The 18,531-nt window shown below is 37.5% G+C and overlaps 1 protein-coding gene across 1 annotated transcript in view; it reads right to left on the reverse strand.

Annotated features, from left to right (window-relative positions):
• grid1a (glutamate receptor, ionotropic, delta 1a) overlaps window positions 1-18,531 on the reverse strand; it is a 318,330-nt gene that overhangs the window by 47,776 nt on the left and 252,023 nt on the right. Inside the window, exon 5 of the mRNA XM_066681522.1 lies at window positions 4,627-4,680. Within this exon, the coding sequence (XP_066537619.1) occupies window positions 4,627-4,680 (54 nt within the window). The remainder of the gene's footprint in view (window positions 1-4,626; window positions 4,681-18,531) is intronic.

The raw sequence follows: 18,531 nt of genomic DNA on the forward strand, positions 1-18,531 counted from the left end.
AAATATATGTACTGTCACTTGGAAAATCAACAAAACCCAGCCTTTAACCAGTGGAGTCTACAATTCTGTACTGGACAGTTATAATCTGCAACAAGTGTATTATGGTTTTAAAGACACTCATATTATGTAGAGCTGTGAAAGGTTTGCAGAATAACAATCCTGCATTAATCTGACATGAAGAGGTCTGTATGGTCAGATCCTGAGGGAAAAAGATCGATGAAGAACAGAGAGTCAGAGCAAAGGGTCAGTGTCTCTGCACAGAATAAACATTTCATTCACACACATATTCAAAGAGCATTCACACACACTCTCAGACACCACACATATACCAGGAAAGGTCACGTCTCTACAAGCTGGGTCAGTAAGGGTCAGGGCAGTGGGCATGTTGTCTTTTCCTCTATTGTCCTTTGACTGTCTCAAATTTGTTACGTCTTAATCATTTATCCGTTCTGAGTCCAGAGTTCTAAGCATCTCTCTCTCTCTCTTTCTCTCTCGTGTCTATATTTTATTTTTCTTTCTGTCTTGACAATATAGATGTGCAATATATATTGCACAAAAATATATAGAAAGACATCAAGGAAACAATGGTGAAAATCGCTTGACTAAGTAAAATTTTGAAGTCTGTAGAATCTCTAAAATTGTAGGAAAAATGTTCTTAATTAAGTTTATTGATTAAGTCTGAAATACTATTAATACATACAAGTGAATAAATTCAACAAGTGGCTCACTGGCTTTAAAAAAAACATATTTTGAAGCCAACCAAACCAACTGCTAAAGAGAAACTTTAAAAACTGATTTAATAAAAGACTCGTCAAACCAAGTACTTTCATCTACAACACTGCCCTATATGCATAGTTTCTAAGCTGTGAGCAAAGAAAATTTTCTTTTCCTCAGGCATATGTATTTAAAAGTAGAACAAATAATATGTGGGAGGACTGTGAAAAGACGAAGGCATGACATAGACAAAATTAATACACTTCTGCTCTCTTTTACAAGTTTGAGCAGCACATGTCGGACCAAGGCATTTAGTGGAGAACTGCTTCTATAATTTCTATCGAAAAGCAGGAACTTAAGGTCAGTATGCTCAAAGTGTGGGCTGAAAGGGTACAAAGCTTGCCCCATAGCAATGTTCCAACGTCTAGTGTGAAACCTTCTCAGAATAGCACATATTGTTTCTGGGGCCCTTCATTTCAGAAAAAAATGTTGACTGAGCAGGTGTCTGCAAATGTTTGGCTGATTTTCTCAGTAAACAAAGAGGCTACATTTTTTTACTCTAGATTGTATCTTGTTGATCATCGTAGAGTTTCTAATTCCAGTCCTAAATGATTAATAACTCTGACTGAATGCTGTATCACAGATAATTCATGTGTCAGAGGAAGCTGTTGTGATTAATGAATTTGGAGAATGTTATGCTCCTGGGTTTCAACTGGGAAGAACCATCTTGTTTTGTGTGTGCGTGTGTGTGTGTGTGTGTCTGTTTGTTTTGTTTTGTTCTTGGAGGTTTGGATGTGTTCTAACTGATGCAGACTCAAACCTTTTTTTAATGTTATGCACCTCATGGGAATGGCTTGTAAACTCACTCCCTCATAGGTACTTACTCATAATACACACTGCCTCACTCACTAATATACATACTTACATACATCATTCATTCATTCACTCAGTCACGCACTTTCACAGATGCATACTTACTCACATACACACATAACCAACCTTCACTCAATTGCTTGGAATTCTCACATTAAGGGATTGCACCACAAGGGAGTACTATTCAGTGCTTTATGTTACAGACATTAGACAGTGTAATGGTGTTTTGTGTTGTAACCCTTACATGTTTAGGTCAGTGTGATTTTATAGTTAATGACAGATAAATAAAGACAATGTGCCTGATATGTGGCCTACAAAATATATATCCTATTAGGTAAAATCATGTCAGCTGTAGTTGCTTTATCATATAATTCACATTCTGAAGCAGCTGCACATATATAATAAGATTATTCATTCATTGTCTGTTACTGCTTTTCCATTTCAGGTTCCTGGTGAGTCCCAAGCCTAGTCGGAATCAGAAGGAGGATACATATTGCTTTGGACACTTTTGAGTAGCCAATTGACCTACCAATCAGGCTCACGCTAGACATCATGGTATTATGTATGCTTTATGACTTCTCATGAATACATTTATAAATCATAATGAATAAATGTCTCATAGGATATCTTAACAAAACAGGACTTCTTTACTTCAAGCCTATGTTACTGCTTTCAGGAAACAGGCTGATGAACTGTAGTATCATGTCATTGACCTTAAATACTAGGATGGATATCCTGGCTTGGGTTATGAGAGATGGGGGAAATAACGAGTTCTTGAGTTAACTCATTTGATTATGAAGTTCTTGAGCAGTGGATAATAAACCTCCAGAGTCTCTCCACACGTCCATGTCCAGATCTGCCCTTGGTCTGTGGAGAGTACGAATATTAACGGCTCTCATTTTACAGTCAAGTCACAAGACGAAAACGAGCTGAGACTGAGATGAAGGGATAATTCATGAATGTAGAGTTTCACAGTGGTGTCAATGCATAATTAGATGACAGTAATAAGATTCCAGTCAGGTCTGGTCTCAGAGTAAAATCCTACTGCTCAATTGTTGCTTGTTGATGTCTCAAGAGACCAAATAGTAATTCTCCTAGAATTCCCACGAGAAGCATCATCAGCATGACACGTGAACTTTCTGAGCTTATATTAAAAAATAAAATAAAATAAGTTATTTACAGCATCAACAAACTCCAAAGATTTTGACTCCTATCATTTTATATATCTTATATGTAAAATGTAGAAGAGTAGATGTAGTGTACTGCAGTTATATGTGTAGGGGCACTAAATTGTAGAGTAGTACACAGTAAAACTGCAGAGTAGTACACAAAGTTTTCAAAAAAACAGGGCATTCTCGACAGAGGTCCTTCATAAAAAAAGTGTCTCTGGTTTCAGAAACAAATCTGTATGTCCTGTTTTTATTTGAAACCTATACAGTTACAGTACAATACAACTTTATTTATAAGGATCTACTACAGTGTCTGTTGTTTTACTTTCATTATATCGCTCTCATCACTAAGAGAATATTCTTCTTTGCTGCTTTGCTATTCACAAATTCAAAGCATGAGCATCGCTGTTCAATAAGCACTTGGCATTTACCACAGCGTTAGGTTCACTAGACCTCTAAAAACCAGAGGAGAATGTAGAGGAGAGATAGAGAGAAGGAAAAAAGACGGAGGAGTATAAATGAGAGAGAGAGAGAATATGGCTTTTGTTTGTAGCTCTCTGGGGTAGAGGAACATGTCTGTGTGTCAAATTCAGTGTTTATATTTGTATTGATATCAAAGAATTGCCTCTCATCACTAGATCATTTGCAATGAAATGATGGAGAGAGGCTGTGATATACAAGTCCAATTAATTTTCCTCTCCCAGTGTACTATTATTGGAATCGTGTGTCAGTCTATTTTGTGTGAATCTGACCAACAGACATTGGGAAATTCACTAAGGACTCACCTGCAGACCCTTCATTGTCTGTTCATCTGAGAAACATCGGAAATGGCAAGCAAAAGTTTTATAGCTGTTGAATCTGCTGCAGAGGTATTGGAAAGTATGGACGAAGATAACAGAACTTTAGAGCCCGAGGGGTTTGATTATATGATGCACGTTTAAATGCAAAGTTAAGAAGGCATTTAAAAAAAATCACACAAACACAAAAAAGTGCCCGTATGCCCCAGAGGATTAAAGCTGCTGTTAATGTGAAATACTGAAATCTGCCATTGTATGTCTACAGTAGCAGTGACTTTTAATAAATTTATTTATTTCCAGAATTTATTGGTTCACAGGTCAGCAACTGCCAATATAACACCTGTTTTACTGGGACTGTAATACAGAGAAATCCATGGAAGACCACAACGATAACCATCATTCTCATTTTTAAAATACTGCTGATACACATTGATACTCATAAACTCTTGTGTGTTAATGGAATACAGAGTGGGTGGCAGTGGGAACCAGCAGTTTCTATGAAAAAAGTTTAGTTTCAATTAGATTTCTGTCTCTTGCTGGCATAGAAATGTGTGTAAAACTGTGATTTACACTGGAATAATGATTGCTTGGTGGGTCTGCAGAGAAGACTAATCATGTGTGTCATGGCATTAAGCATTACCATCCTTCTGGGAGAGCTGCACATTGGTATAAATTGGCATATTTTATGTAAAACCACCCTCTTTACCACACTGAGACCTCCATCTGTGACCCCTGGTAAAATTAGGGTTTAACCCATGGGTCGAAGAGGGAGTGTGTGTGTGTACTAGTTATATAGACAACCATTTTTCCCTGTCAGCAGAACAAGTAAATAATATATAGACTTAAGTGTGTTAGTTTAATATAGTAACAAACAGCTTTCTGTCATTCTTTATTTTGTATCAATTTTTTGTACAAAATAAAGTGTGCCCCTGTAAAATTGAAGCACACTTTCCTACATTGGGTGGGTGGGGTGTGGGAGGGTCCTGCAATGATGGTCCTGCTGGGAAACCAGTGTAAATGAGTGTTTTGCTTGAACAACTTCTATTAAGAGATAAAGAATGATCTCATCTTACCTCATTTGCATAAACCCAGTGACTATCTTTGGATGCCAGGTTGGTTTCTACAGCCTGAGAGAGAGAGAGAGAGAGAGAGAGAGAGAGAGAGAGATGACATTAATATTTAACTCTAATCATTGGACGTAAATTTATTGCAGGTTGACAACAAAGCATTGCATAATTCAATAATAATTATTTATCACTCATAGCTCATTGAAAAAAATGCATTTGTAAGTACAAAACAAGGTTAATAACATCAATACTCTATGGCCAAATATTTTTAGACACCTGCTTGTACAGCATTGCTTCTGAAAGTATATTCATCAGGTGTTTTTCCCCTCTTTACAGCAGTAACTGTCTTTACTCTTAGGAGGGCCTAGACATTAGACATTGGAAGATATGAGGATTTGGTGGAACTTAGCCACATAAACATTAGCGACGTTGAATGATTAGTTCTGGCTCACTCCGTATTATTGAAGCTCAATTACTCCAGAGAACATCAATCCACTGCTCCACAGCCCAATGCCAGGGGGCTTTATACCTCACCAGTTGACACTTATTATAAGGCATGGTGATAGGTGTGGTGACTTTGACTTTGTTGTGACCTGGGAAATGTATGTTACTCCATTATATAATTGTAAATATAATTCATTTAAGCATACAGCAAAAAAAAAAAAAAAAAAAAAAAAAAAAAATCTTTTCTCAAGATAAATAAATAAAAAATTAAAAATGCTCTGAACCTCACATTCCCCTTGCAAACAGACCTTTCAAAACATGAGTTCCAGAGGAAATTCATATAAAAACTAACAGGCAAAACAACAAACAAAGCCTCTCACCTCCAACTGTGCTTCTTACTTTCCAGCTGTTCAGCAATGTTTGTGTAAGTTATTTATCTCAATGTCCTCATGTTCCACTCGCACACGCTCCCAGCATCCATCACACACACATACGCACTACCAGAATCCATCACACATTCTCACACATGCACTTCTCTAACTAGGGTCAGATTTATGTGCATTTATTTGTCACATCTTTCACATACTGCCTTTCTGTTTGTATTTATTTTGCTCCTAATGACCCCACTCCCTGCAGAGAGAGATAACCTAATAATCCTGCCGCCCTAATGTATATAGACATTTATACATATATCAGTGTCGCTGAGAATAAACAGGAAAAATTGCATGTGAAGTTTATTGGTTTCTTTATAAATGTCTTGCAAATGTTGATATAAATAATCTCTAACTATCCCTGTGGTTTTGCTTTCATGCACAATTAATCCAAATCCATGAAACATACAACATACAATGAGGTGTACATAGTGTTTATGACCTCTTTAGAAAATTGCTCAATTAAACAGAAATTTTTTTAACTTTCTACACGAATCTAAGCTCACCATGGGCATTATTAAGTGTTGGCAAAAGAGGTATAAGGCCCTCAGAGTGATGGAACTCAATGAAATACCCTTCACATGACCGACCAGAGTTTTTTTCCCCTCAGCTCTCACAATCACCTTACACTTTACTCCCCTCAGCTCTCACAATCACCTGAGTTTATTCTCCTCAGCTCACAATCACCTCAGGGTTTTCTCCCCTCAACTCACAATCACCTCAGAGTTTACTCCCCTCAGCTCACAATCACATCAGAGTGTACTCTCCTCAGCTCACAATCACCTCAGAGTGTACTCCCCTCAGCTCACAATCACCTCAGAGTTTACTCCCCTCAGCTCACAATCACCTCAGAGTGTACTCCCCTCAGCTCACAATCACCCCAGAGCTTACTCCCCTCAGCTCACAATCACCTCAGAGTTTACTCCCCTCAGCTCACAATCACCTCAGAGTTTACTCCTGTCACCTCACAATCATCTCAGAGTTTACTCCCCTCAGCTCACAATCATCTCAGAGTTTACTCCCCTCAGCTCACAATCATCTCAGAGTTTACTCCACTCAGCTCACAATCACCTCAGAGTGTACTCCCCTCAGCTCACAATCACCTCAGAGTTTACTTCTCTCAGCTCACTGCAGTAAGTACACTGCAGCTTCTGAAAGCAAGCATCTAGGGACTTCAGTGCATAATAGGTGAAAATTAGGTTCCAGTTCAGGCACATTGTTTGGCAGGATGACAGGTCAGATTGATTTTTTTACTACAGGCAGGGTAGAGAAGACTCCAGAGGTTTAGAAATAGTCTGCAAAGTGTAGGACCTACAACTTGCCATTATTCACAAGTAGCAGTCCAAGGGTTTTATGAATTTTAACACAGGAATTGTATACATGCAAATGATAAATCCAGGACAGAGGCTATGGTATTGAAAATCTGTAAAACTGGGACTGGGAGCAGGCTGGACAGACACGGATCAAAAATATTTCACAAGTTTCTTAAATGTTTAGGATCCAAAGAATAAACCACAAATTGTAACTAGTTGTTAGTGTGACTTTTGATCGTCGACTCCTACTATCACAATTTACAGTGGATTCTATGTTGGTTTTCTTTTCCTTTAAAAAAAAAAAAAAAAATATATATATATATATATATATATATATATATATATATATATATATATTATTACTTTACAATTAATTAATTTATTTACTTATTTTTGTAAAAAAAACACTAGTAAGCACTTTTAGGCATCTTCCAAACTAACGCCCTGCCCTGTTGCCTCAGTAGCTGAGGATGCACCCAAAGCAATCCTTAAATATTCATATCAGAATAAAGTGCATTATTAGAAAGCATATTTCATTTCAGAATTTCAGTTTACTTGTCAGAAGTGGACATAATACGATATTAAATGCTGCCCGTGTAGAGAGGAATGAACTTGGAATAGGGATGCACTCAGGGTATTTATCCAGTTGACAGATTCTCAGGGCTTGTTTGTGCTTAAAGCAAAAGCACAGTAAATATTCAGATTTGAGAATTTTATCCAATTCCAGTGATTGAAAGGTACATGTATTTCTATAATAACCCACTGCAAAACAAGTGAGGGGCTAGCTGCAGGTGTTTAAGGACTTTCCCCTTTGTCTTATTATGTCCGTACTGCCTTTTTGATTTATTAATGTATTTATTTTCTAAAAACTTGCCAGAGGCACTTCCCTCATCAGAAAGCCCTTTCAGCGGCTCTTTCAGTTTGCGTCCAATCAGTTAAGTGTTATTTGCCAAACTCGGTTAAGTGTTATTTGCCAAAAAGTAAGTAATGTTTTCTTCAGTTATCTTATGTTTTTGCAGATCTTTATTAGCTATCATTTGTCAGCCATCCAACCCAACTATCACAACTACAATGCTAGCCATCTAGCAGGTCTATTATATATATATCCTACATCACTATAGGATGAAGAATACCAATAAGGTCAGGAGGAATGTACTAAACATTTGAGTTGAAGCTGAAGTAACACTGATAACACTGTGCAGATCACATTGATTCTATAAAGTATACAAGATGCTTTAAAGACATCCATTACAAGACTGTCATCCAGTCTGTCCTGGCTCCCAGATGTTTGCATTACTGTGTTTATGTTTCCCAGGTATCAGCACTTATCTTAGTCAGGTGTTGTTATGTTTGTTTTATATTTCTTTACAAATGAAATGGCTTTAGAAGTGGGAAACATCTGGAGTAAACATCAGCAGAGTCACTTCCAACAGGGCCATGCTCGTCAGTTCATCTGTCTCAATACATCTGGTAAAGGACATTCTATTTACAAGGAAACAATACGAGCTAAACCTGAACAGAAGGCCTGGGACCAGATGTTCTTTTAGAATGGTATTAATCTTAAACTGAAATACTGTTCCTTTAATGTTGATTTTATAAGATGTACACATTATTTACATATTAAAAGAGCTCAGAAGGTTCGTCTTAAATAATGTGTCTTGACCACTAAGCTGTGGACCCTATGGTTGTCTGTTAACTTTTACGTAGGTGGGGAATGATGTGTTCCTTATTGTAAGACAATTAAATGAAAATGGAAGACTTATTATAAACGTTTCATTCAGAGGCCCCATCGCCAGTTTATTGAAAGCTTGGGTTCCACGTCAGTCTAATAAAATAAAATTAAACAAAATGAAAAAGCAGCACATAACGATAGGAGATTTTCTTCTTTTTTTACACATATGAACAGAACCTATGCTCCTTATGCGGGGGATGTTTTCTTCCATCCCTTGGGTTTATAATAACCCATGCTAAATTTCCTTAATTTTGACTATTTACTTTCTTAATAAAATAAACAATATTCTAAAATTAATATTATATATATATTCATATATATAATACGAAATTTGAAAACATGTTTATGACAGAGTTATTCAATTTTCTTTGCTAATTTAAAATCCACCTACAATTATTTTACAGTTGGAATATTTCTGGCATGGAATAATCTAAAGTATTGCTACAAAACACTAGGGTTCAGTTCCCTGCTCAGGTTAACAGTGCTGTCTCTGCTTGCCTCTGTACCATCATTAAGATTGTGTATGGCTGCGGAGAAGAGCATTTACCAAGGAATATAAGGGATATAAATGTAAATTTAAAATAATTTCAAATGCCAGTCATCATTAATAAAGCCCTTCAGCATTGGCACAAAGCAACCCTTTTAGTAGAAATGAATTGTTAGACTTAGAAACATTTGTTTCCATGGGCCTACATGCATTCTCGTGACATCAAGTTGGTTCCAAATGTGCCATTAACATGTGTCAGTCATAAAAGTGTCTGTCAAATGATCTTAGGCACAATCTCCAGCAGAAAAGTCCAGGTATAGTGTCATGGCAGGATCAGGATCATGACTGAAATGAGTCATTGTTTAGACAGGAACCACACCACATGCCCACGTGAGCAGCATTTAATGTGAGCAGCATTCAGCTTGAATATCAATCAATTGAAGACTTCTCTGGTGTGGGGTGGGCTCCTGTGTCTCCAAGCCCAGTCCCAACCCTGTGAGCTTTACTTTGCTTAGAAGAAATGTATGTCTTAAAATGAACTGTATGTGCTATTGCACAGAAATGTGAGCAGTTTTTATTACATCACTGACTGAGGGTTTTGTTCAAATCTGAGACATATTGAAAGAGTGAAAGAGAGTAAGTGAGAGAACGTAGTGTGAGAAAGTGTGTGTGTGAGAGAGAGAGAGAGAGAGAGAGAGAGAGAGCCAGAGAAAGTAGTGTGAGAGAGAGAGAAATAGAGAGAGACAGGGAGAGAGAGAGAGAGGATCAGATAAAGGTCCAAAGAGTTTGTGTGTGAGGATGAAATTAAATCATAATAAATGTCTCTCCAGGGACTCAGTTCAGACCTGATTGTTTTTATAAGATACAATAAATAAATAAATAAAAATAACTGCTCCCACATGGCAATAATGAAAAGTTTGAAAAACTCCCCCATAATCCAGTTCCCACTGGAAGAGGTTGCACACCATAAATAAATAAAAGTAAAATAAAATAAAATGGACTGCAGTGTGTTCACAGCTTTACGTTTACAGCACCCTAAAATCTGAGAGGGAAAAATCACTTGAAGCATATGTTCTGGCACTTAATAGTTCATAGAAATTGGTTTCTAGAGCTTGGTTTAGACTGTGCAATATCACTTTGGTTAAAACTTTCAATAAATCGTGTATTCATTACGATTAATAAGATGTTAATGAGGCATAAAATAAGCACCAGAAGTTATAATGTCAGGTGCCAAGAAGCATGATGGCATCCTTTGGTCAGAACATTTGTAAACAATGTAGCGAAGGGTCTAAGTTTGAATATGGACAGTAGGAACTTGTCAATACCAATAATTTGGAAGGACAAAATTGCCCCTAATAATATTTCAGCAAACTCATTCGCATTATCTTTGGAGTGAAGTCATATTAGATCATCGTAATGTGCCCTGCTAGAGGCTACGTCTCCAAGACGACCAATTTAGGCAAGCTGGTTTTTGACTGGCTGAAAGGAAGGAAGCTCTCTGAAGGCTCACCTCACCTGCAAATGTCATACTTTCTGCCAGACGTAGGTGGTGAGAGCTGATCAGTGTGCTGACAATGGTAAGTTATCAGGGCTGTCAGTTCACACCTCAAGCATGGACAAAAAAATGTGGCTGTTCATATTACTTCCTCCTTTTCCTCTACTGCCTGCACTGCACAGGACATAAAATTTTGAAACTAGTTGATCAGACAAGTAGAATCAGGTATGTTCCTACCTAATTAGAATGAAAACCTGCAGCAACACCGGCCCTTTGTGGATAAGATTGGTGACCCATGCTCTAGACATTCTGCGGTGTACACAGACCCACGGAGAAGAGGTGGTGCTGTTGATGTGTGGGGTGGGGGATGCTTGGTTATAATTCAGTATAACAAGGTTCTGCATTATTGCGATATTGTAATGCATCATGAAACCTGGCTTTGTGAAGGCATACATTCTTGCTTTGTTAACAATTCAGAGTTTTGGATCAGGCATGTGTCATACCTTATAATGTCTAACACATGCCCTGTGAAAAATTCTGAATACTGGATTCACAGGAGGTGATTTCTTAGATATGATATTTCAAATCTCTGACTAGAACATGTGGTTCTCTTCTGCCAGCTTTCCAAGAGCAGACTACAGGATCAGCTTTGGAATTTTATGATTTTCACACCATTGCAACTATAATAAATGGCAGGAAGATTGATGGTTGACTGAAGGAAGGTGTTTATATGGTCATTATTCTCTCCAGATAATTCTCCTAGCACTGAGAAATACATCCTTGGTTCTAAGAAGCCTGTTTACAGTCTTAAGCTTGAATGATGAGATTTTAAAATTAATGAGGCCTCATAATTCTGGTGTACCTTGTCAGGTATGGAGTAAAAATTGCAATATCCAGGTTCATGGCTTGCAAAGACCTGCTAAATGCCGAGAAAATGTGCAGTGACACCGGCTAATTGGAAATGTTTTGTGTCTGAAAATCAAATTCACCTCCAGTCAAGGCCAACAGAGCAATTTAGAGAGAAATGCAGGATGTTTATCCCAACTGAAACCAGACTTCAATGTGGATTCAGTTTCAGCTGACTGATTTCAATTTTAGTTCCAACCCATACAGCTAAAGAGCAGACATTTAACTGGAGTTGTAACTGAGTTCACATTTTAAGCATTTTTCCCTTTTTAATTCAATGATTAATTGAAATCTGAAAAAAACAAAAAACAAACAAACAAACAAAAAACACTTTTGAATAAAATGTGATAATGAAACATTTATGAGAAACAAAGCCTCAGTCTGAATTAGGGACACAGACAAAGACTGCGCTTGTTTGACTGAGTGCCATTTTACAATCATTATTCAATCAAAAACATTTATTTATTTATTTATTTATTTATTTTCTTACTTATTTATTTATTAACGTTCTCTACACTAATCCTACCTTCCTGTAACACATATGGCCAGTGTGATTGGCTGTACCTCTGCTGCTTTCATGTGAGACTCTGTGGCTATGTTTGGTTGTTAGCAGCATCAAAACTGGAAGAAAACTTTCCAATCATATACAAGGCTTACTGTGCAAGACTCAGGTGCAACGTGGATGACACGTGGGTGAGGATGGCAGCAAAAAAGAAAAAGTTGGACATAAGGAGCTATTTTTCAAAGACACATGTAAGTCTCTTAAAGTCAAGTTTGTTAATGAAATTAATCCATCACATAAACGTTAATGGCATTGCTAGGCTTTGGCGCACCACATACAGCAGACTAAAATAGTCTGTAGCTATGAATAACATGGTTTGGAAATAGGGGACGAGGGTAGATTCATAGGTCCCCACCAATGGCAAAGCAAGAGCAAATCTACACCCTTGTGTTACACAATAAATGAACACAAGTTTATCAAAGAATTGACCAACAGACACATACCAAAATGATTAAATTCAATTTGAAATAAATGTGGTTCCATTAGCAGTTCTTCAAGTGAAAAATATTTTTCCTTCTCCAGGTAAAAACTTACCATTTTGAAGATTCAAGATTTTGCTCTGATAGCAACAAAATCTCTGCTTTCCACTTGCATACTCTAAATAAAACTCAAACAATATGTTAATCTGATGGACAGAAATATATGCCACTGTAACAAGGTGGGTGGAGTGGTGCTACAGGAGGTGTGAAATTTAAAATCAGCTGCTGCAACATTAACCTGAACCCACTTTGGCCTAAAAGGCTGCTTGTAAAACCGCCTCCTCGGACCTGCTCTTATTACACATACGAGTACAACATGGTATTTTCCTCACTTCGAGCAGTGCACAATTTCCATAACAGGATATCATCCTACTAAAACAAATCTCCCAATTACTAACTAAATACAACTCATATTGTCACATTTAAATATGAATCTGATGGTTTACCTTTTACTTTGCATAAAAATGGTCACTTTTACTATGCATAATATGGGCGGCACGGTGGCACAGCAAGTAGTGTTGCAGTCACACAGCACCAGGGACCAGGAGATGGGTTAGAGCCCTGCTCCGGGTAACAGTGTATGAGGATTTTGGTATGTTCTCCCTGTGTCCACGTGGGTTTCCTCTGGGTGCTCCTATGGTCCAAAACACATGGGTAGGTGGATCACATTGTAGTGCCAGTCCCAAAGCCCGGATAAATAGGGAGGGTTGTATCAGGAAGGGTATCCTGTTTAAAACCTGTGCTCGATGGTGTGGACCATGGTTGATCCACTGTGGCGACCCCAGATGGGAGCAACCGAAGTAATTTAGGAGCTTTCAATTGGGCCATTCATCATGAAACTTTCACACAGTGTGAAGGACATCTGCTGTGTTCAAATGTTGTAGTAAACTAAAAATTCACAGGGTGACAGAAAACTGGTATTGGGATTATGTGTTTTAAAAAGACATTTAACCATGAACCCCCAGCATCTGAACATGCTACAGACAGAAATTCCACCCAGAACTAAATAAAGCTTGAAATTTAACCAGTTCTGTGACGTTTTTGTTGTTTAAATGTTATTGATTTGTTTTTGCTCACAAGAAGATTCAAATTCCATTAGGATTGAGCAGAAGGAGCTTCATGCGTATCTTAGCCAATTTAGGAATTTTTATTTTAATTCAGCAACACTCAATGCCAAACCCTAGGCTTAAAAGAAACTTCAGACCTCCGAAACCTGAAACACTGTGGAACTCAACAAGGTCAGGTCCCAATGTGCAGCCTAGAAGAGACATGCCATTGGTTCGCCAACAGATGCAAATCCAGTGATGGAGAATGCCTCAGGCTCCTTCAGAGTGGTTGCCCCACTATGTCGAAGCATTCTGACCAAAGGCATATGAAGGGAAAGTGTCTGACTTGCTACCATAATGTGCCCATACCAACAGCTCTGGAACATTTTGTGATCTGCACATCGGGGGAGTCCCCATCTCAAACCATCCCAACATCAACACCATGAAGGAAGGAAAATCTAATTTGTTCATGTCTTAGCTCAAAGGGTGGTGTCAGTATAATACCTGGAATACATTTAACATGCAGAGAGATTTGAGAGTTCAGGTTGTTATCATACAAAAAATCCCCTCCTAATAATAACCTTCCCTCCTCGACCTCATGTAACATGCAAACTAATTCATTTAATCTAAAAGTGTAATCAACCTTATCAATGCAACCAATCCCTGGTATTGTGCATCTTTGTGTGTGTGTAATTTCAGATTTTGGGTCAAGTTCAATTTTAGAGCCAAGAAGTCTTTCAGGGTCAATTAAAAAAAAACTAATGAAATTATGATTTAATATTGTAAATTATTTTGGCCACATTATGATGTTTCATTGGTTGCTCATTTGTATTGTGTTTGTGTTCTTGCTTTACTGTCATTAAGATTTTGTTATTTATTTACTCTTAAATTCTTCAGTAAGTTAATAATGTTGGACAGGAAAATTAGATTTTATACAACATTCATCATCACAATGCCACCCCCCACCAAAAAATTAAAGAGATTAATTATGGATTAAAACTATTCAGAGGAAATAAGTGGGCAGAGATACATTGTAGACAGAGCTTTGTGAAGAACTGTTCATTTATCTCTCTGTAAAGTGGCAAAACTTTAATGAAAACACTTCCATTTATCCACTCCTCCTCTTGGACACCACAAACAAAAGATGAATGTGCGGGCATCAGAAAGACACCCTGTTTGAGTGTGTTTATATCAAGAAGAAATAGCAGAAATAACAGAGAGGAAATCTATGGCCTTTGCTCACCCACAGTAGACACATGGATACCATGGACTGGAGAGCTATGTTGCCTGGCAACCAAAACTAAATGTTAACAAACAACAGAATGTGGATATAATAACAAAAACATTTTGGGTACACCAACCATATACACACACTTTGTAAGGGGCAGAGTTGTATAAAGCCAAATTTTCAAATCTAAGATGAAGTAAGAAAAAGAGAATGAGTGAAATGTTTTGAGAGAGAGAGAGAGAGAGAGAGAGAGAGAGAGAGAGAGAGAGAGAGAGAGAGAGAGAGAGAGAATTAATGAATGGATGTGTTTTGAATTGATTCCATCCTTTCTACAGAGTATTTCAAATGTTTTTTTATGAATACTGACTGTATTGCTGTTTACAGTGAACCCTTGCATCAGCTGAACTCTTACACATAAATTTAAAAATAATCGAAATATCACAGAAAAATCTTCCCTTCTTCGCAGTCTTCTCAGAATCACATTCATTTTTAATTAAGTTTTTCCCCACTATATTACTGTAAAATATACTTTTTTTTTTTTTTCTTCAGAATTGTTTTTTCTTTTACTCCTTATAGAACTCCATTCTCATGTTCTGTTTCGGTCGTTCCTGTTTTCTACTTTCCTGCCCTGTAATTAAGAATTTGTTGGACCAAACACGAGGAAAGCTTGTGTTTTAGGAGAAGTAACATCTATATTATGCCGATGTCTGGAAATCTGGCTGTAATTACTGGTCATACGGAGGCTAGGAGCTTTCTCAAGGAAAATTCACCACTATCCCCAGCTCAATGGACCATTTAAGGACTCCATCACTCGAGAGACAAGCCATTTTTACATTAGTGGTCTGGGCGCATGTGTGTGTGTGTGTGTGTGTGTGTGGCTCTGTTTATTCTTGTTCTTATAAATAGTGAAATATTTTTAAAAGCCTCAGCAGCCTTAACAAACAAAGGCTGTACATTGCAGTGCATTTACTATGTTTTAAAGCAGACCTAAGACCGCTTCACTAGTGTAAAAATCCATGCTCAGAATTAGGGTTATTAGACATATAAATTAAATTGATGTTTTTTTTTTTGAGGCTTTTCAGTGACACAAAACAAGATAAAGTTTTGATAAGGATTGTTCAAAATCTATGGACACCCCTGAATGAGGTTTGGAGCTCTTTATGAGATCTCAGAGTCGCCGTTTGTGTTTTTCCCTTTCTCTATAAATTATCAAGCCAGTGAGGAGGAGAAGTTCATGGCGGACCGGCTCTCAGTGTTTGGCCGCTGTTCCTGACAGCCAAAAACAAGTTCTCTCTGTTCTCTCCTTTCTCTTACTCTACTTCTTTCATCTCCTTCTCCCTCGTCGATACGTGTGGAAAGCAATCATGTTCCCAGAGAATGAGGATTGATTCACTGGGGCGTTTGGCTCTGGGAGATTTTTATTCTTTTAATTCTTTTTTTTTTTTTTGATCTGTGTCTCACCACCATGACCTTAGATCAACTTCCTGCTCCATGCTGCAAAATAATGATTTATAATATACTGAAATCCACTGAAATCTAGTGTACATATGTAATTTTGTACATTCAGACACAGTTGTAAGGGTATTATAAGATGTATCGGCAGTTTACCTTTTGAGTGACTTAATCTTGTGAAAATGTGAAATGATTGTGAAATAATCTGCCAGTTTAATAAGTCACTCCCACCAGATACAATCACTAACAACTTGTAAATTATTACAAGTAATAATTATACAATTATGTACAAGTAATTGTAGAAATCTATAAATAATTTACGTAATTTTAGAAGATTGTTAGAACATTCAATGGAGTAGTTTTTTTTTTTTTTTTTTTTGCATTGTGGACCTTTGAAATTTTGCAGTTTGCACATAAGCATATACACTTCTCACACTATTTACTGTAATAATAATCACTTTTATATTTAAAAAGACACTCCCAGTGTCTTCATATGCACTTGCTAAATATCAGTGGCGGATGCTGGTCTTTCAAAGAGGGGAAGCTCAATTTCGGCCTACATCATAAAATGTAAAAGAAAATTATCTTTGACCCTGTCGTACCAACAAGGCGTCATTTCCAGGGACTTGACTAGTGTCCTCTCAATGGCCAGCAGAGCTAGGCTGCTTAAATGGCCTTGGCCCATGTGAAGTGTGTCCGCCTGTGAGTGCTTTGTGACGGTGGAGGGGCTCAGCAGCACCCGCTGGACAGAAACTGCGATAGAACTCAGAAAGAGTGATAGAAGTCAGTCTCCAAACAAGCAGCTACAGAAAACCCACCAGAAATAGAAGCTCGATTTGTCACTAGTCGTTTTTAACAAAGAAAATGCCGCTAAGAGGATTAAGAAAGTCTCAGGTTCAACTCAGAACAGAATGTAATCGCTACAGGATCGCTACAGAAAAGGATCGCTGATTCGCTCATTTCGCTGTCAATCAAAAAGGGATTCAGCCTCATACAGATCATCCAATCATCATGCAGAAGCTGAGTGTCCGGGCCAGCCGAGGCCAGCCCACTGCCCCATAGACCCTCAGAGATGCTGAGCGTCCGATGGGCGGGACAAAGCCCAGCATTTATCCAATCACTCGTCTCGTTTCGCTGCACTTCGCTGCTTTGCTATTGAACTCTGTGGACAGCACTGTGAAGCCAGGGGGTATAATTGAGAGGAAAGTCGCATCTTTACCAGTGATAAGAAGCTGATTCTGAACGAAAGTTGAGGGTTGTAGTGCATATTTATTCAATGACATGTACACACAACAGCATATAGTTGATCACTTATTTTTTTTGACATTTTAGGGGAAGCTGAGCTTCCCTTGCAGTCTTAGAACAATCGCCTCTGCTAAATATAGCATACCACATGTACATACTCTTATTTGTTTGTATTTCCTCTATTCTATTTATTCATTGTGTTTTAGACTTGACCTGTTTACTGTTCACAATAAATCGTTTTAAACTTAAATATTCTTACACAAATCTCAGAATGAGGATTATGAAATATTGAATAGATTCAAAATTATTTCACAAGTGATTAGTGCTTATGATTGTCTTCTCTTTCCATTGAGCTGGTACTTAGATAACTGATGGATTATTAGCATGCAATTAAACGCAGTACAACACATATAAGAAGATTATATCCTGTACTGTTATGGCTTTGAGCTCCAACCGACTTTCTTACAAAAGCTGCTGTGTCCAATTTACAGATGAAGCGTTGTTAGGTTAAATATACTGCGGTTGCCATGGAAACGCTGATCCTGAACTCTGAGGGGGCATCGGACTTTCAGCCGAAACTAAATGCCAAGAGCAACAGGCAAGACCTTGAATCATCTCATACAGCAGAGACCTGAAAACGCCACAACTTGGAGGAATATTCCACACTGTGAAAAAATGGTCAAAAGGTTCCACTGTAAAAAAAAATAAATAAATAAAATAAAATTTTTTCCAATGAAATCATCTTAAATCTGGTCTATAAATCTAATATTTCTCATTCAGAGACATAAGAGTACTTTATTAAACCCATTTCTAGATATTACTTGTAAGTGATTTTAGACCACAAAATATTCTTATTCCACTGGAAAATCATTTTACATGCTTACACCCCCAGAACATAATTTCACTAATCTATTAATGTTCTTACAACCATTACCGAATCAGGAATAAAGCTCGATTTAATATGATGTCAATTGCTGAGACATCTTTTATTTTTTTCCAAACATAAGGACAAAGCAGAGATACCAGTCATTGTATATATGTTATATGATGCAATAGGCCTATGTTTTACACGATTATGTTAAATAGCATGT

This window comes from Hoplias malabaricus, chromosome 1 (genome assembly GCF_029633855.1).
Source record: "Hoplias malabaricus isolate fHopMal1 chromosome 1, fHopMal1.hap1, whole genome shotgun sequence".
Taxonomy (NCBI): domain Eukaryota; kingdom Metazoa; phylum Chordata; class Actinopteri; order Characiformes; family Erythrinidae; genus Hoplias; species Hoplias malabaricus.